At 41.4% G+C, this 25,203-nt stretch overlaps 2 protein-coding genes across 3 annotated transcripts; both read right to left on the reverse strand.

Moving 5' to 3' along the window:
* Positions 1–2,620: 2,620 nt before the first annotated feature.
* On the reverse strand, positions 2,621–10,211 carry loxl5a (lysyl oxidase-like 5a). Its single transcript, XM_049587694.1, has 7 exons — positions 9,163–10,211; positions 8,352–8,460; positions 7,511–7,648; positions 5,636–5,792; positions 5,446–5,541; positions 5,218–5,333; positions 2,621–5,136 (listed from the first exon to the last, which is right to left on the reverse strand). The coding sequence occupies exons 1-7, from the start codon at positions 10,157–10,159 to the stop codon at positions 5,130–5,132; spliced, it is 1,620 nt and encodes a 539-aa protein (XP_049443651.1). The 5' UTR covers positions 10,160–10,211; the 3' UTR covers positions 2,621–5,129.
* An 8,156-nt stretch (positions 10,212–18,367) lies between these two features.
* Positions 18,368–22,221, reverse strand: LOC125896088 (muscle-specific beta 1 integrin binding protein). 2 transcript variants are annotated; one of them, XM_049588421.1, is made up of 8 exons: positions 22,024–22,221; positions 21,064–21,154; positions 20,467–20,515; positions 20,035–20,209; positions 19,344–19,415; positions 19,125–19,231; positions 18,919–19,004; positions 18,368–18,674 (listed from the first exon to the last, which is right to left on the reverse strand). In XM_049588421.1, exons 1-7 carry the CDS (start codon positions 22,047–22,049, stop codon positions 18,919–18,921), a joined length of 606 nt encoding a protein of 201 aa, XP_049444378.1. In that variant the 5' UTR covers positions 22,050–22,221; the 3' UTR covers positions 18,368–18,674. The 2 variants fall into 2 exon arrangements, with proteins under 2 accessions (XP_049444378.1, XP_049444379.1); XM_049588422.1 differs by lacking the exon at positions 20,467–20,515 and having other exon boundaries at positions 22,024–22,073.
* Positions 22,222–25,203: the final 2,982 nt, after the last annotated feature.

Raw genomic sequence — 25,203 nt, forward strand, 5'->3', positions numbered from 1 at the left:
CACAACCTCACAGACCTTCAGCCCGTGATAAGAATGGCTTATAGCCGCAGTGCTGCTGATGCCAGCAGTTTGCAGTCAGGTTTTCCTGGCCGTCTGCGGATCTGTGGAATTTCTCTCCTCCTCGCCATCTCCAGCGGGGGCAGGCATGGGCGACCGGCAGCTCTGCCCATCCTGCACGCCCTGCAGGCTTAGCACGTCGGCCTGCCCTGAGCAAACAGCACCTGGAGTGGCGGTGGAGGAGGCTCTGCCCTGACCCTCTGTCACACTCAAATTCACATCAGTGGATCACCTCGACGGCTCTCTGACCAAAGATGGTGTCGGCCTCAGAGAGGCCAAGTTTGGGTAAGAGGATGAGTGAAATCTGGGGTTATGAAACAGGTTTAAAACAAGTGATGTGGACATAAGAGGCAAGATTTTTCAAATCTTTAATACTTTTTGACCTCTGTATCCTTTATCAATACAGTTGTGAAAAATCAAGAAGTGCTGTTACAAAAGGCTACTGAAGTAGTTTTAACAGATATATATATATATATATATATATATATATATATCAGTTACTGGTTACTTTTTAGATTCATGTTTTATCTATTAAAAAAAAACCACCCACAGAAACAAATGATGATTCTTTTTTATACATCTCTTCTACACTGAACAAAAATCTAAATGCAACACTTTTGTTTTTGCTCCCATTTTTCATGAGCTGAACTCAAAGATCTAAAACATTTTCTATACACACAAAAGACCCTTTCCCTCAAATATTGTTCACAAATCTGTCTAAATCTGTGTTAGTGAGCACTTCTCCTTTACCGAGATAATCCATCCCACCTCACAGGTGTGGCATATCAAGATGCTGATTAGACAGCATGAATATTGCACAGGTGTGCCTTAGGCTGGCCACAATAAAAGGCCCCTGTGTTTTGTCTGTGAATGCTACGAGTTATAGTGAAGCCGATTTGTATACTTGTGTTTGAAATAGTCTCTATTAAGCCATGTTTAACGTGTGTTTTGGGTGTGTTCAACTCAACTTCACAACACTCCGCAGAAACCTCGTTGCCGACTAGCGTTTTGGAGGTGTACAACTGCAGAGTGACTCAGACCCACCACTACACATGTAGCCTATAGATGCTCACAACGGTGTAGGCCACGTGCATAGGCTTCAGCATAGGGTCTGCCTCACAAGTATAAATCCTGAGTACTACAACATTGGCCACAGGAACCAGTATTGTGCAGAACTACTGGCAACTTTTAAAGTACATTTTGCTGACAATTCTTATGTACTTTTACATAAGTAGGAATTTGAATACGCCCTTCACCACTGTACCAGTGTGTTTAAGTACTGAATGTATACTAATGTTCATGTGGTGTAAACATCCCATCACAATTCTCTAAGACTGTCCTCTGGATTTATTGTTGCCCTCATAACTTGTGTGAACTAACAGATGGAGATCATCAACCGAGACAAACGAGGACGGGCACACACAGCATCTGAGAAACCCTCATTACCATGAGAGCGAGTGAAGAAGCTGGTGACCTGCTGCGGCCCTGAAGCTGCCACTAGACAGACTGTGTTAGTGAGTCAGTGAGAGAGCTGCTGTAACAGATGCTGCAGAGCAGCAGAGAAAACACACTCCATGACCTCAGCTCCCACCTGCCTGCAAATTCATCTCATAAACATCCCGAAACCATTTCCTCCTTTCATCGAGACTTTGCATGAAAGTTGCTGAAATCTTCCACTTTGCAAGGACCACACAAAAGTTTCTGTTGAGGGATAAATTGCTGCAGTCGTTATGTTTCCACCATACAGGGTGTTGTCAGGGAGTTATGGTGCTTAAACAAACTGTACCAGAGGTTGTAGCGCCAAATTGTAAAAAGCCTTTTTCATTCATCCTCTATATTTAACATTAAAAGTGTATGAAGGAATCTGTTTGTGCTGGACAGCAAAGAGCATGGTCAGAAAATGAACAGAAAGAATGAAGTGTGCTGAAGAAATAGCTGTGGTGATTATTTATACATTACCGAGTCAGACAGCGTTCCTAATAAATCTGGTGACAAAGTGTAAACAGAGCATTCCCAGACACCTCACATGGAGTCAGTGCCAGGTGAATAAATGTTTTCTCAATCACTCATCTACTGTAACACAACATGACGAACGTGCAACAACAGGCTGGTGGTGCGAGGCTATACGGCTTTTGGTGCCATTTCCGAGAGACGTCAACGTGCTAGTTGGAATCACTCAGGTATTTCTCTGAGGTGTGTTATTCTAAAAGCATTTAAGAAATGTACCACTCCTCATGCTAATGGCCCTTCGCTTGTGTTAACTGCTGTTAATGCTAAATGGGCGGTGGAATGACCTCGTGTTTTTACATATTTATTCAAACTATCCCATCAGTAGTGACCCTTTAGATTTTTTAAATAAGGCATCCATCTTCAATGGTGGCTTTGTTTAAAAAAGGAAAAACTTTATTATTAAATATACTAAAAAATCAGAACACCATTCAGTCAAATACCCTTCAGACTAGATCATAAGAGAACAGACTGTACATTTGTGCACAAATCATACACACCATCCTGCTGGAAATGCTGCATGAGAGTATTTGGTTTTTATATTTTAACAGCACTTGTAAGTCTTACACTCCAGTATGTGGTCGATAATAGACTGAGGGTCTCACTGACAACACAAAATGCTGAGCACCATTGTTGACTTCAAGATAAGCACCAATTCAGTCGAACAGTACAACTGAATGAATTTACAAAGCTTCCTTAAAGCAGTGGCTCCCAACTAGTCCGGCCAAAAGGTCCAGATTTCTCCTTTGTCATTAGTTCAAGGTCCACACAGTTAAAATATATTCAGCATTATACTTGCATTTGGCCATGTCGTCGAGCAAGGTTGCCATCTCTGTCTAGTAGCTGTCTGTTATTCACTCGACAGCAGGAAACAGCACTTCAACAATGCAAAAATGTTTTTTTCTTTTTACAAACTTGACATCTTTGCAAGTCACCCACTTTTGGACCGCGACCCACCAGTTGGGAACCACTGCCTTAAAGGAATTCTTCACCCCCCAATATCATTATATCAATTACACCATGATAGGCTGAATTCAGGAAGAAAACTTTGTTTTTCTCACACACCTCCACGATAAGTGAAGAATCCAAAGCTGAGAAAATTCTTGATGAATAGCTTGTTTGCATCATGTGACCATTATCCAAGAGCAAAATTGTAGATGCTGCGTGAATCGGATATAGAGAAACGTGATTGCATAAAAGGTTGGATGATACCTTATTTAAGACTAGACTTAAGACTTTTCTCTTTGATAAAGCTTATAGTTAGGGCTGGCTCAGGCTTGCCCTGTACCAGCCCCTAGTTAGGCTGATTTAGGCCTAGTCTGCCGGAGGACCCCCCTATAATACACCGGGCACCTTCTCTTCTTCTTCTTCTCTCTCTCTCTCTCTCTCTCTCTCTCTCTCGTATTCTATTACTGCATCTTGCTAACTCGACCATTCTGGATGTCACTAACTCGGCTTCTTCTCCGGAGCCTTTGTGCTCCACTGTCTCTCAGATTAACTCATATCGCAGCGGTGCCTGGACAGCGTGACGTGTGTGGTTGTGCTGCTGCCGTGGTCCTGCCAGATGCCTCCTGCTGCTGCTGCCATCATTAGTCATTAGTCATACTTCTACTGTTATTATACACGACTATTGTCACACATGTATACTGCCAGATATTAATACATACTTTCAACATATTGTACCACAGTAGCCAGAACTATAACTATAATATTATTACTTTCAATAATGTTGTTGTAAGCTACTGTCATTACCTGCATCTCTCTCTCTCTCTCTCTCTCTCTCTCTGTCTCATTGTGTCATGTGGATTACTGTTAATTTGTTATGCTGATCTGTTCTGTACGACATCTATTGCACGTCTGTCCGTCTTGGAAGAGGGATCCCTCCTCAGTTGCTCTTCCTGAGGTTTCTACCGTTTTTTTTTCCCCGTTAAAGGGTTTTTTTGGGGGAGTTTTTCCTTATCCGCTGCGAGGGTCATAAGGACAGAGGGATGTCGTATGCTGTAAAGCCCTGTGAGGCAAATTGTGATTTGTGATATTGGGCTGTATAAATAAAATTGATTGATTGATTGATTGATTGATACCTGCAGGCAGTATCAGAAAATTGAAACACATGTCGTATGTGACCCATACAAGACGAGGAAAAGGGATTTTCCTGAAACTTGACAGATTTGCATATATCAGTGCTGACACGATCATCGTTACAAATGACCACGTCCTCCAGGCCTCTTAACGTTGCTAACCTTACAAGGCGCGTTGATAATTAAGCGCACAGGGTTAGGCTACGTATATGTACTGCTCACATCAGGCTAATGTTACTAGCTAACGTTAGCTAACTTTACCTACTATTTTCCACCCACTAGGTCAACAGTTCCCGGAGGTTTGGTGAAAAGCCGTTGAAAATCTGGGTCGTAGCTAAAAACATGGAGAAGTTCTCACAGGACATTGTGTTTCAAATATTAAGACTTCAGCTAAAAATGCATGTGTATGGGAAGCACTGAGCATATGACTGGATAAATGAGTCTTGGATTATACTGCACGAGTTGTCTGAAAGTTTATATGGATGTTTTGATATAGTGTTGCTGTTATTAAAATCATCAAGAATTTTCTGTTTTTGGATTCTTCGTTCACCGTGGAGGCATGCGAGAAAAACAAGGTTTCCTATCCGAACTCAGCATAACACAGGGTGAGTAACTGATATATAAATGATCATTTAGCGGGTAAAGTATTCCGTTAACAATAACTTGTTTTCTTTCTATTTGTTAACACACTTTCCTCAAGTTTCCTGCACACACACACACACACACACACACACACACACACACACACACACACACACACAGCTAACAGAAGAGTCTTGCATTGCTTAAAAAAGTATATTCTTACAAACAACATAAGTTAACACCTAGTTAGCCTAGTTGTAGCTACAAGATATCACATGACATAAATACAAATAGAAAACACTGGAGAGTAAAACAGCTGCACAACAGAGCAGCAACTGTTGATATAAAGCAACAAGAAGGTAATAAGTGTATGTTTCTATGAGACTTATTTTGTCTTCAGTCAGGTCAGCTTCTGTGGAACAAAGAGTAGACGTCAATGATCTTTTTACTTCTGATCTCAGCTACAAGGAGTGAGAACACAAGACTGACTTACACAGTGATCCTGCAGTTCTTCGCCTGGACGTAGCTTCCTGTGTACCTGATGTCGCAGCGCACCTCATTGTTGGAGAAATCTGACTCTGGAACCAACTGAGACGGGTTCACTGTCACCTGGGTGAGCAGAAACACATGTATCATTTGATTCTGGTTATATGAAAACATGCTGTTGTGAAGTCTGCTTAGGATGAGAAACAATTGTATTCCATAAAGCAGTTGTACACACCTTCAGTATGTAGTTTCCAGGTGGTACATCTGTGATGTCGATCCACTGGCAGTCGATGTTGGCGTGATACGTGTCGTAGCAACCAGGGCCGAGCCCCTGAGAAAAATCCAAACTTACATTACTCTTCTGTTGGCTTAAGGAAAAGTGTTTATCCCGCAGTCATGATAAATCATAGCCCAGAGGGACCAACCTGTGTGTGAGCAGTGCAGGCGAAGCGTCGTTGTATCCCCGGGTCACAGGACGTGTCCTCCAGACAGAAACTGGCCTTATGTCCCTCAGCGACCTTCTGTCCAGTCGAGACATCCAGCAAGTCATAGTTACTAAAGGCCTCCATGCTGTGGTAATGCCTGCAGACACACAGACACACAGATCCAAATGAGAGCTTTACTCCAAATGTGTTGTGAAAATCATCATTCAGCTAATTTTGATGGCACAGTGGCCAGAATAGGAAAAGATGCTCAGATATTGCATGTGTTATGGTTTTTCTTCTAAGATAAAGTTGCTTGTTTTCTCACATCTAATATTTTGTTCCATCATTCACATATTAGCTCCAAGAAAGGAACTGAACAAACTGTAACTGGCACAACGTAGAGCTGCCTGGGTGGCTCTTAAATGATCAAAGAGAGCATCGTTTCATCAGGAGCAATTTGGGATTCAGTGTATTGCCCAAGGACATGCAGACAGGAGGAGCTGGATTGTGATTAGAAAGTGATTTTGCCAGTGGTGCTGCAGTCTTAATAAATGCTGCCTTATCCTTGCATTATGTCTCACTGTTGTGTATAAATGTTAGATTTCTTTGTGCATTTTGTTATTACAACAGCGCTGTTAATTTTGACATTTAATGCACATCCAGATTTGCACATTTTACTACACTGTAAAGACCCATGGGCGATATTTACATCTCAGCACACTGGCAGCTACAAAACTAATGAAATAATGAAGACAACGAGTACAAGAAACAGTGATCTACATTTTTCTATAATTAAAGGGTAACATCTGCATTTTTAAATGTGGCCCCTATTTTCCCAGCAACATTTTTTTAAATAGGTCCAGTATTGAATCAGAGAGCTGGTAAGTGTTGCTGGGGAGAGGGATGTCTGGGGTGCTTTGCTCGGCCTGCTGCCCCCACGACATGCTCTGGATAAGTGGTTGAAAATAGATGGATGGATGTGAGTGGCAAAAACAAGCACTTTTAGAGGACGGAAATTGACAGTGCATAATTGCCCTGAATGGTTACATTGCAGCCCTGTCGCTCAGTACTGGACCAGGTTAAAAAAAATTCTATTAGTCACAGTCAAAAACATGGGAAATTAGGGTCTAGGTTGAAAAACATCAAAGTTAACTGATCCTGAGATTTGGCAGAGTCTACGCACTACTGTATGTGCACAGTACAGTGAATACATTTCCCTGATTATACTTACACACTTTTATACGTAGGACTTTTACATGTAATGGAGTATCTTCACAGTGTGGTTATAGTTCTTTTATTTCTGCAAATGATCCGAATACTTCCTCCCAGTGGCGTAAGGAAGTTACGACAGGCCCCAGTGCACACTGTTATGACGGGCCCCATAGGCATGCTATTGATATGGGCCATGGTGCACGCTATCGTGCATGTATTGTCTTGACACAAATAGAGACTTGACATAGGACAACTTCAACATACATTACACCCAGCAATCATCAATGTGCAGCTGACAAAAACATAGAAAAAGTAAGAAATTAATCATTTCATTGAATAGTTTTTATAGCATATTTATAGATTTTATAGCTTGTGAAGAAAAGGACATAATTTTGTTTTAGATAGCTACTGAATATTTTTTTAAAGGAAAAAGAAAAAAGAATGAGTTTGTCTTTTTGAGGACATATATAAGGGCACCATTTTAAAATGATTATTATTCTTGTTTTTATCATTTATCTTTGAACACAGGTACATTTCCAAGGTGGTAATCTGAATCACTTCCAAGGGCCCCTCCACCCCAGAGGCCCCAGTGCAATCACACTGCTTATGCCCCTGCTCCCTCCACCACTGGTCATGCCCTGGGTATTATAACACTGAACTCACTGGTGACAGCTGTGCCATTCCCACTCATGTCTGGGCTTCACTGGGAGGAAGTCTGCTGTTCCTTGGTTCTTCACACGCTGTGGGAACCGCAGCAGGACTCTGTAGTCCAGGTCCCTCACACTCGGATGATACGCAGACCTGAAGTAAAAGGAAACAGCAAGATAATGAGCAAAGTTCACATCGAGTATCTTCACTCTGAGCAGAAGTGACACCTAACTCACTGAGAGAGCGCAGCAGGGGCTGACTTTTTTCACCTTTTTGTTTGTGGTATCTCTACATCACATTATCCTCCACACACACTTCACTGCACATTGAACTCCGTCTCCTCCTCGCTGGGCGCTTTACATAATGGAGCACTACTGTGTAAGCGACAGGGGTGGTTTCTGGTCTTGCCTCAGCAGGTTTTGCATTCACCTCAGGAATCCTTTGCCTTTCACTTCAGAGCTTCTTTTACTTGGCAAAGTGGCTGCTCAGATCAGAGGGGAGAATCTCGGGCGGTTGCCAGGTTTGTGTCCAGCCGCTCTATCACTCTGCTATAGCTTCCAAATGGGACCGAGGCCAACACACATCCTAATGTGGCAAGCAACCTCAGAGGAACCTTAAACGATCATCATTATTTCTTTATAGGTGTGTACCCATTGATTTTTGCATTTAAAGGTATAACATTTTATTACACAGCAGAGAGCATGTGCACAACAAAATGCCCATCAAGGACAGAGGGCGAAACAAGAATCATCAGGCTGACCCTTAATCTACTGGTGTCTTCGCTAATTAACTGATGTAATTGGTCTTGACTTGGCTGACAGCTTAATGCTGTGTGATGTCAAATAAATGAGTGCACCTGGAAAGACAGTTCTCTTCAGCAGCACAGCGAAGCGCGTACATCTGCACTCTCTGGATGTAAGAGGCAGCTTGGATGTAGTAAGGGTCAGGAACCAAGTCTGGGAGACCTGCAGAAAAGAATGAATCCACAACTTTAAATTAATGTGAACGCATGCGTTAACTCAGTGCAGGTACTTCTGGAAAACAGGTGGGAGCTTTTTAGTTACATTCTTTAAGGAAGCTGGGGCAGAGAATATGTGATTTAGTGATGTGGCAACAGAAATGTATGTGGTGATGTGCACACATTAGAACATTACATTGTGTAGCTCACCTCTATCTAAGTACAAAAAATCTTCACATCGACTGATTTGATATAAAAAATATAGGAAATTGAACAAATCTGAATGTTAATAAGTAATTTTACTTTTTCTACCTGAGTACATTTGATACCACATAGGCCTACTTTAATAGTATACTTCAGCAGATTATGAACTTTGAATACTTTATACTTTTTGCTGGCCGGCTACCTCACTAATGACCCGCTGCAGTCCATCAATCAGCCATCTAATTTCAGTTTTGCTCAGAGGCTCTCATACAGGAGACATTAGTTTTGCCGTAAGGAGGCATTAAGAATCATTCCCATTAAAAATACATTATAAAAAGGGGATTTAAATTTTGAAAATGAGTATGAGGCATCTGCTTCGCTCAGGGCTTCACCAGAAAATGAGCTGTAACTTAGAGAGCTCGTTATTATTCAGACTTTGATATCAGGGTGTAATCAATCAAGGTTTTCTTTGAAGCTTGGTTACAAGGTCTCCAGTCCGCCTCACCATTGTGGAAGAACCTGGTGCCATATCCCGGTCCTGGTGGAGGGCGCACATTCATCCTGTTCCTGCGGTCTGGTGGGTAAACATTATAGAAAACTGAGTTCCTGTGATGAATGCTGTGCGGGTCCCGTGGGTCACCCATGTCCGTAGTCCCTGTTGCATCAGACCTTGGGCGTGAGAAGTGTATTTCTACGGAGTTACTGGACAGTGCTGTGGGAGAAACGTTTGACTCCGGTGTGATTCTGGTCAGTGATTGCGCTCTTTGCGCACTGCGAGCGTCTCCTAAATGTGTTTGCTGTGGAATGCGCCGAGCATTCCCACTATCCTCAGCCATGGGGACCCATCCACCTGCAGCAGGTGACCGGGCAGGTGATTGTGAGTTTATCCTGCCGCCTCGGCTGTGCGTAAAGTCCGGTGATCTTACTGGTGACGCTGTGGCCTGTTGCGCACCATGTCCAGGTGTACTCCGGCCTCCTCGAGGGACTCCACTGCCGGAGAACTCCTGGGTGGTGGTGAAAGCTGCAGCGCTGCCATTAAACGGTGCCTGATGAGAAGGGTATCCCACAGCCACAGCCTCTCTAGACGTTGCGATGCGCGGTGGGGACTGACGTGCCCCAGGTCGTCCCGGGGCGAGTAAATACTGACCAGCATCAACACCAAGAACCGACGCATCCATCTGAGTGAGGTCATTTTGTTGAAAGTGACCCCCGGGTACGTCCTCGAGCTCTCCAGATCTGGTTCTGGTGGATCTCAGCGCAACAGGAGGGTGATGTCGGTTAAAATTGTTTTTTGTTGTCAATAAAAGCTGAGTGCGTCTTCTGCTCTGCGCAGGTGGGCGATATTGAGTGCCCGTGCTCAGTAAACTGTACACCTGGCCGTTATTCTCCCACTGAAACCGCTGTCTCCACGGTCCGACACCTGCGCGTAAATGGTGCTGACCGGTACCAAAACACACCAGAACATTCAGCAGGCAAATCAGTGCGAGCACAAACTTCTCCATAGCTCAGTGTGATGGTGTCTGTATGTGAGGAGCTCCAACACTGAGGCATTGACGACGAATATTTGAGTTTGACATGGGTGATGGGGTGGTGTTTTGAATACACTCCACTCCGTCACGCAGTTGCGCACAGCATCACCACAGAGAGAGAGAGAGTTTGGGTTGAAACCTCTTCAAATGTTTGTAATGTGAGTTAATCTCGGGAATATGCTTTTTTCCGCCCCGTGCACAACAGGAGCAACACACACGTCTTAGTTTAACTCTTTCACCACCGTTAACAGAGTGAACTTCATATGGTTCAGCATGTGCTCAAGAAATTAAGGCTGCTAATAATATGCAGGGAATGTCCTGTATTTGACACATTGTGTAATCAATATAGACTGGTGGTATTTGGAGTATGTGTCTTTTGTACAGTACTGGGTTGTATTAAACCTGTTGAATCTCCTCACTGAGGTCAAGTTGACCTCTTCACCACATGGTGGCAGTGGACCCACACTGAAAATCAGTGCTCTGGTTCGTCTGAACCTTTTTTTTTTTTTTTTTTTAATCTAAATCTCATGCCTTGTGTGGATGTCAGCACGTCACGTCACGTTTTCATCAGATTTGAACATGAATAAATAAAAAACAGATATGAAAATGAAGTGACTTGAAATTCCTGCTCTGAAATTTGGGACCCAGATAACCCTCTTGCTGTAGTTCAAATGAACTTGTATGCATGAATCCCACTTCATTAAACTTAAAACCCTCAGTGTGTATTTACACCGCTGCAGATTTCAAGTTGTTTCAACATTTAGGGGGACAAACTGAGCATCAAACACTTAATTTCCTACATTTTGGTGATTTTTTATGCACCAAATTTGTGCTTTTTTATATCAATTTATTGTGTAAATGTCCTAAATTTCATCAAAGAAATGTCCCCTGCTACTTCATGTTTTTACTGGGGGAGACAAATGCACATGTTCTAAATATTGAGGGGACATGTCCCCTGCTTACCCCTGAAATCTACACCTATGTGTATTTAAGAAACAGAGCACTCATCTTATCCTCCAGAGCATGTCATATCTAAACTTGTGCTGTGTCACACACTTCAACATTAGGTCAAGTTTATATTTATAAAATCACTGTAGAGTTTTAAAGGGGTCCACATCCTTCATACATTAGCCTGCAGAACATTTAGATAAATCTAACCCAGACTGTGTAATACATGAGATATGTGAGGGAGCTCTTTACATTTGATAGTCTCTCTGCTTCACAGTGCATCACATTTATTACAGTATGGGTCATTTGGACATGAAACTAGTCTGGAAGACTTTGCCAGACTGTTCATTGCCTTTCAAGGTTGTGATTGTGGAAATTAAAAGACTCAAAATATACATGTCGTGATGTCCTGAGAGGTAGTGTTATACAGGGGAGAAACATTCTCACAGGGTGGATGCAACAAGGACTACAAATCATCATGGCATTTGTTACAAGACTACAAAACCCATGGTTAGAAGGCCAGTCAGGACACTAGTCACTGCCCAGCTGAACCATATAAGCTAACCTTTCTATAGTTAGGGAGCTGAAAGGGTGGAGAAACAATGTGCGTAAAGAGAGACAACCACAGAGGTAGGCTATACAGACAAGAACCAAGCTTTTGTTATGTTAAGACAGAATTAGAATTACAAAGAGACTGAATACACTGAATTCAAGTAACAATGCTTTGCTTTCTTAATATCTTGCGCCCAAAGCTCCGAGATTTCCTGACCCCCCAAGATGTTCAGGTAAGAAGGTAATAAACAGACAAGACATAACCCTCAGGCTGCTGTAACAAACCAAATATCCCTCATAGTGTTGACAATATCTTGTCTCATATCACAATATTGATATAATGACAATATCTTGCCAAGCCCGAGATTGTAGATGACAGGAAGTAGGTGAGAGTTCCTCACCTTTGCCTTTATTTTGTCTCATTCATCTTGTGCCACAGCTACTCTGGCTCCTTGAATGTGCAAACAGACCAGTAGCCAGTAACATGGTGCCAGTCCCGAGTGCATGGTGATGAAGGCAATCAGCACATTCAGGATTAGAGGAGGTCATATTGTATGAAACCTCCTGTCTCTGCTCCTGTACTAACAGTACAATAACCCCCTCTAAATATACCCTCACACCCTGGAAAGCACTCAGAGCCTTTCAGCAATCTGCATGAGTATAAATCCATGAGTGAGTGTGAGAAACAGGAGCAGGGGAGTGTGTGTGTGTGTGTGTGTGTGTGTGTGTGTGTGTGTGTGTGTGTGTGTGTGTGTGTATAAGTCGTAGGACATGATCACGGGTTCCAGGTCTAGTTAGCTCAGGCAGGCTGTAACCGGATGGGTGTCATTCCTCCAGCATGCCGAGTGGTCTCACAGTGTGAGAACTAAAGATCTCTCAACCAGTGACACCACTCTGTCCCTAACTTGTCGACACACCATGATTTAAACCCCCTGGCTCGCCTGGCACTAATGTCTAGCGTGTGGAATCAGACACCATCAATGAGCGCTGGCAAGTTTTCATCAAAGCTGCTTTGGAGGTTAATCATATGACTGATCTTTCTGCAGAGTGGGTCTGTCTTAAGTCAGTAATATCAGAGTGTTGCACTGAGGATGTTCTGTTGTTATCAGTGTTTGCGTACGTAAGCATGTACGGACTTGTACGTAGGTGCATGTGTTAGGAGGACTCATCCTGTTCTTGCTTATGTGTCTCTTCAGTGCCATTTGGAATAAAAGGCTGATAAATGAGTCAGTTTGTCCTCTGGATTCATAAATATCTTCCAGATGTGCATCAGATGACACTGAGGTTTATTGCCTCCATGGAAAAACTCTCACACACTGTTGTAGCATGTGAGCTCAAGGTTCACATTCAGACCCAGTGGAAAGTTCTGCCCTTGAAGCAGCAGTGTGGAGGATTTAGGTGATCTATTGGCAGAATTGAAATATAATATTCAGAATTAACCTTCCATGTATGTATAATCACCTGAAACTAAGGGTGCGTTCCAAATTACATACTTTTTCTTATTACTTTTGCTGCAGCTGCACTGTTGCATACAGTATGCACACAATCAGGACATACTACTTCCTCATTACGTTCCACCCCAAACTTTGACCCACTTACTCATATATCATGTAATATTCACGATAGTAAAATTACATAGTCTATACATCTCTGTTATTGTTATTTAATACTTATGCCCTTTTGTTGTTGCTTATATTTATAATTATTTTATTAAAATAAACAATTAATATTCCTATTATTACAAATTGACTTGTCATCAATCACCTGAATGCGCTGTCATCCATCACTGTGGCTTCTGACAGTCGATGTAGCGTATCGTCCACTGTGTAGTCTGGGGACTGGAACGCACAGTATGAATCATGTTTTCATTTGCTTTTGTTAAGTGCTCTTTCACGGAGCACAGCATGTTGCACCATCATGTTTCTACAGTAGCCCTGAATGGACAAACCAAACACTGGCTCTAGATAAGGCCATTAGTGTTTTTCCGTTGAAGTGAAAGCCACCATGTACTCTACTATGAGCTTTAAAAGGGACAGATGAGCAGAGGCGTACTCAGTTGGGTGCAATCTGCAACCTCACCACTTGATGCCACTAAATCCTGCACACTGCTCTTTAAGTACAACACCATACTTTCACTTTAATGAGAGTTTGAAAGCAGGATTTTTACTTGCAACACAATATTTGTATGTTGTATTGACAGTGTTACTTAAACAAAGTATCTGAGTAAAAATATTCAATTACAAGCAAAAGTCCTTCCTTAAGATTCTTACTTAATTAAAAGGACAGGGGTATTTGCGAACACAAAGTACCTTCTAGATCAAGAGTAAAAGTACAGATTCGGCAGTGAAGTGGCCCATGTCATTATTATACCTTACTGAATTATTATTACATGTAAGACAAGGCAAGCTTTATTCATGTAGTGCACTTTATACCCATGTAAGGGTGTAAGCAGCCTATCCACAACTGTAACAAAGAAATCTGTGATCAGTCAGATTTTGTGACCCAATATCAAACTCCCTTAAAAATCAGTTTTGTGAGCTGTTGATGGGTTACTTTTAGGGTTTAGGGGCTGGGTCACAGATTCTGACAGGTCGCAGAATTCAATGTAACACTGACCAACGACATAGAGCACACTACATTTTGATTTCCACCATTACACTGGTTGTTCCACCGTATGGCATTTCTGCTACTGGGGATACTAACTGCAACGAACTTACGTTAATACTCTTTGGAAACTGGGGATCGCTCCCAAAAGATACCGGGGTAAACTAAAGCGCTATCCTCATCCTGCTTTGGTCATGCAATGGTCAACGTACTTCCTTTGCGCTGTAAATCAAGCCTTCCATCGTAGTGAAAATGCAGCCAAGTACAAAGACAATATTTCCTTCTGAAACTGAAGTGAATTACTTCAAAATGGTTAACATGAAAGGCAAGTCAGTAATTCAGATGTTTTCATTGGTTCTACCAGCTGTCAGTCAGTGCTCAGATGAGGGCTGTTACCGGGCGGCTTTCATGTCATACCAATGTAAAATGTTCCTTTATAAGTCAGTCAGAGCAATAATAATGTAACCAGTGATAGGTTAAATAAAGTTGTAAATGTAGGTCAGATACTTATTGAATGATGCCAGCTGGTCCAGACCACTCTGTCTCCAAAATCCAATCTGTTATTTGAGGAGGGTGATTTAACTAGAGTTCCAGGTTACATCTGAAAAATGTAAACATATATGCCTCAAGTAAAAGTCCTGTGTGTTTAACACACGCTGTGAGAAATTAGGTCAGGTTTGCCTTGGAACACATCTAGACTGGATTTTGTTTTCACTGCTTGGACTTTTGGATAATGTAGCCACTGTTTCACACACGCCCTTTTTGTGGTGGGGCAATTTGCATTTGACGTGTGCATGTGCACGTACACTCTTACACTCCTACAGCTGGCTCACTCAGTGCTGTATCATTATGTGACAGTATGATTATATGCTGTATGTGTGTTTATAAAATTATGCAACACAGAGCACACAGAGAAGTTAGTAGTTGTAGTTGTCTGTTTTCTTTGTTTCCTGTTTGTCCTTGAAGTGATCCGCCTGTGTGCGTGCAGCCGCAGCCGTCACACTACTGCTCTCATTTTTAGCACATGGTGTTCAGTTCAGTGTGGTTTCCACGTACACATGCTAGAGTGCCACAACAATCACCTTTGTTCCGCCTTGGCCACAAGACACACATGACAGGTGATGTTTACCTACGGCTAATGTTATTAGGGACATAGAGGTTGTTATTGTGTCAATCAAAATAGTGGTCTTCACGCATGTCTTTGTTTTTACTGGTTTGTTTTCCACAGAGTTTTACTACTCATGTTGTGTGCTTCCTGTTGTACTTTATGTTCTATGTAGTATTTTTTTTTTGTTCTCCTTTGTTTCTTCCCCTTTTTTGTTGTTGTTTGTTTATCTCCTTGAGGTGAGGGGAAGTCACATGTATAAACATATTTCTTATTTTTCATTATCTGGATTATATGCTGTTTTAAGGGTGTGCAAATGATAAATGAATAAAATTGTATAGCCGCATCTCAGATTCTGCTTTTCCAGACTTCCAGACTTTTTACAACTCAAACTCAAAATGACCCCAAATCACTTCTGCTTCTACTTTCTGACTGATGCATGGATGGATTAAGGCCTACTGGGCACAGGCACCCCCTGTCAGCCCCCCCCCCGGCCTTCAACTGCAAAATAACACTCATACCACTGTAGCACTCACTGACCATGAAAAGACTCCTTAAAATGACCACAAAGAGATACAAAATGACCCCAGAGAGACACAAAACCACATAAAGATGCATCATGACAGCAAAAAGATGCAAAACAACAACAGAAAAGAGGCAAAACCACAAAGTCTGTGTGTCTTGCTCCTAAATAAGAGAGGTGGTGAGACCTTTTGGTCCCACTGTCTCATAATCCACCTATGGTTCCTCTAATGCAGTGGTTCCTGCGGGGCATTGAGTCACTGCAGGTGCGGCATGGATGACTAGGGGAAATATCAGCCTGTTGTCATTCACCACTCGTCAAATACCATCATTTTGTCAGTGATTTCGGCGCCAGACACCAACGCAAAAAGGTATCTTTCGCAGTGGTATAATACTTGGAACTTTCACCCGAAAGGTCGCTGTTTGCTTCTAAGCCATGTTTTTTTGGGGGGTGGGGGGAATTTTTTGCTCTTGATGACAGGATAGATGCAAGTGTGAATGGGGGAGAGAGAGAGGGGACCACACACAGCAAAGGACCGCAGGCCAGAACCACTGTCAGAACCACGGCCACTGTGGCAGGGACATTTTGTACATGGGGCACGTGCTCCAGCCACTGAGCTACTAGGCACCCCCAAACCATCATTGTTATTCAAAACCTAACCACGTAGTTTTGTTGCATACGGAAATAGACATAAATACAAGGTGTTGTACTAACGTTGTGTTTATTTTGTAAAAGACTGTATTTATCTTAGGAACAGACACTATAGCCTACATTTCTTGTAAAAAAAAAAAAGGAAGTGTATTGAAAAGACACGATGCACGTAGCAAGCGTAAGCGTCTCGGAACATCAACAACAGATGCAGGAGGATGTCTAACATGTCATATGTAGTTGTGAAAGTCCACTGGGTTGAGAATGTGTGGTAAAAATATGGAGTGAAACAAAGTATAGCGACAATAACAGGACAAGAGTTTGCAGATTCTACAATGCTGACCTGTAGTTCAATAAAGTTCAACATGGATCCTTTTGAATGACTCGCTTTCCCATGTTTTGTTGATGATTGAACTTTTATTAGCCTCTGAAGGGGGGCACGACAGACAAAGGTTGCATACCATTCCGCTCTAATGACAGAAACACTGGTTGTCAGTGTACTTTGGAGATGAGGAGCCTCAGAATACATGCACTTACCTGACCTTTTCTTTATTTAGCTGTGGTATCATGAGCACACACTCACACTCACACTCACTGCTCTGTGGCAGGATAAGGCACTTCCCCAGGGGGGAAATGAGAAATTATTCTGGCCTATTTATAAGTGTGGCCACAAAGGTGATTCAGCACGTGCCTCGGCCCTCATGTGCTGTAAATCTTGTGTTAATAACCTAAATCTTGTGGTTAGTCTATGACCTACTCAGGCATACTTTCAGAGCAGTGTTTAACCCTCATGAGGACAGATACAGGTGTCCAGAAGAGCCTTTCCTGTCTCTAAAATAGAAAAGTGGCTCAACCTGGATGTAGTTCACATGGATGGTTTATATACAGTAATCCAGGGATTCAGATAACAACATTAAGGCTATTCAATGTCTTAGCAGTTAGATCATGTTTACTATGTCCAGCTGAAACTGAGCTATGTGAAATCCAGAGTGGCCCAGTTTCTTGATCTTTAGTCCTTGACTAAAAGAAAGAGACTCTGGTTACCTTCATCCTCAGTGGATCCGGCACTTTCCTTTAAGCAACTTTGTTTTTCATTTCAATTTAATATCTGCAAAATCGAGCTTTACTCGATTTGTTAGCCGATTGTCTTGCAGCCTCTTTTTTTTTTAAACACGATAACTATAAATGACATAAGCTCACAGGGGAACTACAGAAGTCTGACAGTAAGTAAATATAAACCCAAGCTGTTGCCTAGCAATGCACTTATAATGAAACTGTAGATCATTTAATATCAGTTGTTTGAACACTGACCTTATCAAAGCAGCCTTGGCTTATCATCTGACTTTATAACACTGACGTGCCTTTGTTTCATCATGTTGCAGGTGCTGATAAGTGTTGCAAATGTGAAGTATTTTACACCGACTCAACCATGCTCAGAGGGGCACCTAAATCAATGTAGATTACTAAATGACTAAGTTCATCTGCCTTGTGATATAATTAATAGATGAGGAGTGCCTAATCTTCTCTAAATTGGACAATGGTTGAGACAGGGTGGAAAATTAGTGGAATTCACAATACAGGTATCAACACCTGTAACAAGATAAAACTGTACCAAGACACTGTTATGTCGGGTTATGGGTATGAAAGCCATCTCTGGTTCAATGAGGCCAATGTTCACTCATGTTTAGCTGTATTAACAATTATAAAAAAAAAAGGACGTGTGGTATTTAGCATTTTATGTGCTAAAGGAATCTGGATAAACTAAAAAATGTGATTATATGACAACAAGACAACACACAGGTTTTTGAGTTGATGTACTGTATATCAACAGCAACTAACGCATTTATTCATGAAAATGCGAGAAATGGTCCAGTACTAGTCAGATGTTTTATGTAACAGTAACATAGTAATGTTCTGCTTCAACAATATTTGTCATCGGAAAAACAAAAACATGGATCATCTGAAGATGATAAAAAACACAATGATAAATTAACATTGCTTCCTTTCATTTACAAACAAAGAATAAAATTACAAAAACTTCATAAAAAAAAAGAATCCTCAGGTCTATTTACAACTTCTGTACAGTGATGAAGAGGAGTCTCTTCCTGCTGCAAGAAACAGAAAAAGAATGTTAGCCGACGTTGTACACTTTAAAATCATTTTACTTTAGCATTTGTATCCTACACATTTTAATTTTTGGAAAATATGCACTTGGTTTCTTAATTCATTTGTAGGTTTTTACTAAAAAGCAGAATATTTTTAGCTGCAGGACAGAAACTGAGCACACTGGCTCTCAAACACAGCAGATTTTTCTGTTAAACTGGAAACAGTGACACACTTTTGTTGTCTTACCTATAAACGATTAAGCAGGTTGTTCTGAATGTCTTCATACACCTGGTTGTAGATCTCCTCTTTGGACCTCAAACCATCCAGGAACTCTGCAACACATTAGAAGCTGACCAGTTAATCAGGTCTGAAAACTGTAGTGAAAAATTGTTGGGCTTTCATAGAAAACATTAACATACATATTTAAAAAAAAGAAACAAGCTGCAACATACCTATATACAAGCCGCTGTTCTCCATCTCTCTCCTGTGCTTCAGGTACATGGGCCACACGTGGCCATCAAACAGGCCGGGAGGGTCAGGGACAGTGTACTGTCTTGTACTGATAAGAATAACGTGTTGTTAGAAAACATCAGTGAATACATAAAGAGTAAATGTGAGAATGTTACCATTAAAATGTTTACACTAACAATGTAACTTGTGTGTTTGCTCACCTTCTCCTTCTTTTGCACTCCTCATAGGGAATCGAGATGTAGTAGCACTTGTCGAAAACATCCAGCAGGGGCCTGGAGGAGAGATAAACGTCATCAGTGTTCTGAAGCAGCCCAGAGAAAAGGAGCATCGTCATGCAACTGCTAGCACCATCTTTTATCTATATCTCTGCAGTGTGCCTGACAGTGACCTCCAGCACACTAACGAATGATTGCTCAGCAGTCAACTCTCTGGACAACTCAGAGAGCCCCTTTCTGCTGAAACCCTTATCTTTAACAGCAGGGCCTGCCCAAAAAGGGCCGTATGTATATGTACCAATGGTAAGCGTGCAATGGTACCACGTGACAATACAGAAATAACATCATGTATCCAATCTTTGTTGTTATGAATTTCTCAGAATTTGTGATAAACAAGATTGTTTCCCGAAAATTATGTTCCGTTAACGGTGATTAAGATAGAGAAGTTATTATTTTAGAGCCAAATTAAAAACACAAAACTAAAAAAAAACTTATACATTGTGCAAATAGACACGTCTTTAACTGTACTTGTCTGGAACAACTAGCCAAATTTTCTTTTATAAACTGGGCTAAGTGTAAATCACCATTACAGACCAGTTGTTCAGGGCACAACCAGACAGAAACATCCTCAAAAAGACTCACAGCAGGTTAAACCAGGCGAAGGGAATCAACTTACGGGTAGTTGTAGAGCAGGAAGCCCTCCACGATCAGAATGTGGGTCTGCTCATCCGGGTCAGCCACTTCGGATATTGGAGACAGTGTCACGCCGTGGGAACGGGCGAACTTCACTGGGTTCTCAATCCATCCTTTTACTGTGTTGGTCATGGCCTCCATGTCCAAAGCTGTGATCACTGTAGAGCAAGATTGACAGAAAAGGAAGATGGTGGAAAGTATAGACAGTGTATTAGATTAGACACAAGTCAAAGATTATTTAAAAAAAAAAAAAAAAAAAAAAAAAAAGGAGAAGTGTATTGCATTTTGCTCCGAGTTACCAGAGCTTAATGTTGTGCATGTGAAATGGCTATAATGTGTGTGAAGTTTGAGCGTGAGGGTATGTGACTTCTAAGGGTGAACAATGAGTTATTGGCAGTCTTCAGTGAAGTCTTACCATCCCATTGTCTAAAGCCGTCCTCCCCGACTTGTATCTGATCAGGTTTCTGAAATAACAGTCACCAATAAAACATTGCTGCAACCTCACAGCTCTGAACACTTGCAGATCCCACTCATGCTAGGTTAGAGGTTAAACGAGGGCGCACACACACAGAAGGAAAAGGAGAAGGCCATGTACAAATTAAAGCAATTTAGAAGGCCATGTACAAATTAAAGCAATTTAGAAAATTACGCAGTTTTAATTAAAAGAGGAGAAAATGCATGCATTTAGTCATGTTAGAAAAGTTTGGGAAATTCAGGGTGAAGTGATGCAAAGTTGATTACTTAAGGTGTTAGCTGGCTATCACAGGAATATGTACTAAAGGTAAATTATCAAAAAATTCAAAGCATACCAGAGGAAAATGACTGAAGCACTAAAGTAAGAGTCAACCAGGTAGAGGGACTCTGCTGCACAGCAAGAGTGTGTGGGGAATGAGAGGTTATTCATGGCAGCACCCACTACTTTGCTTACATGCAATATTCACGCAGAGCTCATACAGGAAAGAGTGGGAGAATAATAACACAAAGAAAACACTTTCCACTCGCTTAAGCTCACCTTGAAGAAGTCATCCTGGTGCACAACACAGCAGTTGGGCAACGTCTTGATCAACTTATTTGTCAGGGTGGTTTTGCCACCATTGGTGACGCTGTAAACAAGGCAAAAAGTGGTTAAATAAAACTTTAATGATATGTAGCCAGGTACAGGTATGGTTTAAAAATTAAGTGTTTCACTGAGAAAAGAGAAGAAATCAGTCATAGAAGTTTCTCTCCATATGACACGTGGTGCCCTTTGTTTACATTTTACAATATAAATCCTGTTAATTTGGTACATAGGACAAAAGACACATTTGCCTTAAACACAGTTAAATGTAATAAAATATGTGTTTGTGTCATGCGTGGTTCAAATTTCCACTGCTGCAGTAAACAAATGGCGCTGAATACTACCCACATGTTCTGTTTATTTTTGATAAAATAGCCAATAACATGCAATAAACAGTGTCATTTCCCACTTTAAAAGCATGTATATGAATGATGATGATAACATTAAACTGTTGTGGGTTTGGGACAATAGTAAAGTAAATCTCCCTCCACTTTTCAGCGGAGTCTGGCGGTGAATTTTCAAATGTCCCGCTCGATTTATGAAAACAAACCAGACACACCGGACATGACTTAGAACTGGTTTGACTGTTAACAGTTTCTGGCGGGCAGCCGATTAAACATGTGGCAAAAGGGATAATGTCTATCAACCAGAAGCTAGCGTAAGACACCATTTTAAAATTAAAATCGTTATGTGGACCACGAGTTTAACTTGAGGTACCTCTACCAGCAATAAATTAACGCTGCACTATATAATTTTAATCAACAGTCAGCTGCTTAACTCTACTCAACTCTCAGTCAGTTTAACTGGGATGACATTACAATATTTTGGACAATGATAGATGTAGCTCTGCTAAATCTGCTAGCATAAATGTTGACGAGCTATTCGATAGAAATAAAAAAAAATTAAAAGACTTACCCGCCAATTCCTATAATGTACTTCATCTTTTTGTCTCTTCTCGACAGTCTTGCTCAACGTCAACTGAAGAAACACTCACGAGCCCTTTTCAATAAAGTCGAAGGTAAAAATCCAGCAAATTAAACACGTCAAAAAGCTGTACTTTTAAATCGTAGTAACTCTGGCAGTTTTGCTCTACTGTTCCGTTGAGTGCACGCGGGGGGCACTGCAATTTATACCCAGCTCACGTCGTGTTGCGTCACCGCACACGCAGGCAGTGGGCGTTCTCGTGATCCGACGTGCTCGTGCTTATCTCTGGCTTTTCCTAACTCGTTCTACGTGCCCCCTAGCGGCAGCCAATCAGAGCCCACAGAGCTCCTGACACGGGCCAATCACAGCCCGTGAACTCTAAGATATTTGCATATTTCACAGCACCTGCTGCTCCTGTCTATCACAGGCAGTGGAGCTCGTACTGTTCAGCCAATGTGTTAATCCTCCTCATGATCTCACGGTGGAAAACTACCATTGATGGTGTCCGATTGATACGTTATTATTACAGCTGCTTTGTGCTGCTGTCTGCTGGTAAACTGATGGTCACATTTCTGTCAACAGTCCCATGATAATCAATTGGAAAAATATTGTGTCATTTTAATGCCAGGTTTTATTTAAATCAGTTGCCTATATATATATATATATATATATATATATATATATATATATATATATATATATATATAAAAGTTATTTAATTGGTATGATATTTTAAACAATGTAAGTTTAATTTCATATGTGTCAGTCCACCATATCTCCATAACTAATGCATGTCTATAGGTCCTGTGTAATGTAATGAATGATAAGAGTGTACCTCTTGCTCTTTAAAACTCAGTTCATATGGTGTCATTTGATTTATAGAGCACATATGTGGACAAAGGACCAGCCAAGTAGGTCAAGAAGTATTGTCACTGAGATTTTAGGTTTGAGTGCTGCTTATCTGCCGTGAGTGTCCAAGGACAGAGGGATACTGTATGCTGTAAAGCCCACTGAGGCAAATTGTGATATGTGATTTGGGCCTTCTAGATAAAATTGAAATTGAAGTGAAATCATTATTGGCACAGCCTTTTGATGTTTGCTTTGTGACTGGGCTACTGACTTGACCTGAATATTCTCTAACCACCTTGGGTCGCCTTTGGCTAGGAAATGTGCTGTATAAATAAATTTGCCTTCTCTTGCCTTAAAGTAAAAGCCCTTATTACTGTATACAGAATTGCACCTCTCACAGTGTTATACTATAATGCATATCATATGTATGAACATGTATCATAAGTTCCATTTCAGCAATATGATATATTTAGGCTATTGAAACTTGTAGCCATGGAGCCAGTTTTGATTAATATATACAGTATTACGTTGTTGCAATCTATAACAATGCATCACATTTTATCTTAGAAGAAAAAGTAACTTAATTGTAACTGTCAAACAAATAATGAAACAAAAAATATTTCCCTCTTAAATATAGTGGAAAAAAATGTAAAATACCTTATAAGAAATGTACAAATACCTCAAAGCTGTATTTAAGTATAGTACTTAGATTAGAGTAGAATCAATTTGACTACTTGAGTAAATGTACTTGGTTACTTTCCACCACTGATCTAAATAACACTAATGTACACATGTTAATTTTACCCAGGAAACCCACACAAAGTACAGCAACATGATGTCAAATGCAATATCGTAACACAGGCTGATGAAACTGTTTCCTGCCTATCTTTGCTTCAAAATGACTCCATTACACTGGGAGCAATGTTGGCTTTAACAAGAGTTTGTTTTAGTAATTCCTACAGATTTCAAGTCAGTGCTCCTTAAAAACTTGACACTGACAAGCATGAGTATGCTCACACCCCAGATAAACTTTCATGTGTTACATAAGTGTGTCAAGAGTGTGAACCAGGGAGCAGGAGCCAAAATTTAACAGGAAAGTGTCTTCTTAGAACAGATGCAGTGGGTTGACACATGAGCTACGGAGCCGGTAATGTACCATACAGTGTTAATTTGGGATATATATATAATGTGAGTTACATACCGCACTGCCTCGTGGTAAATCACCTCCTGTAAAGTGTCTTGTTCTCAGTGTGGAGGACATTCATGTCTATTTGTGTGTATTCGTCCATGTGCAACGTGAAGCCTTCCAGCCGTCACGGGTCGGGGGTCGGGGGTCAGGGTTTCTCTCAGTCAGTATTACTGTGTAAGGGAGAAGGGTGTGAAGGGTGACTCGTGATCATCTTATGGTTGCCGTGACATCACAGGGTTCCCTTGGTCCAAGAACAGACAGACTCATTTCTCAAGAGTCTAAAGTCAAACCCGATCACAGCCCAGCTCTATGTAGGTCATCCCAGTGAAGTTGTGACATCTTATTGAAAGGTAAGGTTTCTGTTTGGGATGTCCTTGTGCACTAGCACATCCTCATCACAGTGGTGCTCTAAAGGAGGGGCCAAGGGAGTCACAGCCACCCTGAAACAATTGCTGGCCACCTCTGACAAAAATAATTAGAGGCTGACGTCACTGTCCTTTGCCCTTTTGACAATAGGGCTGCTTTGAAGACCATTCAATATGCTGTCTCTGCTTTTTTACAAAGAACCAAAGGACAGCAGCATCATATCGCCACAGTGTGTGATTTTAGATAGCATGCTTGGCGTTCCAAAAGCAAAAGAAGTGTGACAGGTGTGAACTGTAACACAATGTCACCCTCTAGTGTGACATATAACGTACGCGTCAGCAGCAGTTTCTAAACAATAACAATAGCATAACAGAATCAGAATCATGGTAATAATAATTATTTACATCCCTGTTATTTAGTGACCGATCTTGTCCTCTGCTCAGGGGGTAAGAAACTCCCGGACCTCACTGTCTCACCAACTGGCAGACAGATTCAGCTGCCGTTCTGCAGCTGCTGCGAGCTGCTTTTCAAATCTCCCTATGGTGGAATGCACACATAAAACGTCAGCAAAACGTCACACTTGTCCTGTCCTTTGTCCCGTCCTGCCGGCTGTCTCTTTTACACAGACATTTCAGCACTGTTATTACCTTCATTGCTGAGATTAGCTTCAATAAAAATGAATGGCGAGGCAGAATAAACGCACAACACTCCTGCTTTGAACAGGAAGTGAGAAAGGGGCTTTTTAAGGCTGTGATGCACTCATTTTT

The sequence above is a fragment of the Epinephelus fuscoguttatus genome, linkage group LG10, assembly GCF_011397635.1.
Source record: "Epinephelus fuscoguttatus linkage group LG10, E.fuscoguttatus.final_Chr_v1".
NCBI lineage: Eukaryota > Metazoa > Chordata > Actinopteri > Perciformes > Serranidae > Epinephelus > Epinephelus fuscoguttatus.

What these genes read in the sequence shown, in the direction of transcription:
- loxl5a (XM_049587694.1), bottom strand. Translation starts at nt 10,159, where the DNA reads ATGGAGAAGTTTGTGCTCGCACTGATTTGCCTGCTGAATGTTCTGGTG. An exon ending in GAAGAGAACTGTCTTTCCAG is followed by an intron (nt 7,649 to 8,351) that starts GTGCACTCATTT and finishes CTTTTACTTCAG; the next exon opens with GTCTGCGTATCATCCGAGTG. An exon ending in CCTGCACTGCTCACACACAG is followed by an intron (nt 5,542 to 5,635) that starts GTTGGTCCCTCT and finishes GATTTTTCTCAG; the next exon opens with GGGCTCGGCCCTGGTTGCTA.
- LOC125896088 (XM_049588421.1), bottom strand. Translation starts at nt 22,049, where the DNA reads ATGAAGTACATTATAGGAATTGGCGG. An exon ending in CGGCTTTAGACAATGGGATG is followed by an intron (nt 20,210 to 20,466) that starts GTAAGACTTCAC and finishes CTTGCTCTACAG; the next exon opens with TGATCACAGCTTTGGACATG. An exon ending in TTCCTGCTCTACAACTACCC is followed by an intron (nt 19,416 to 20,034) that starts GTAAGTTGATTC and finishes TCTCTCCTCCAG; the next exon opens with GCCCCTGCTGGATGTTTTCG.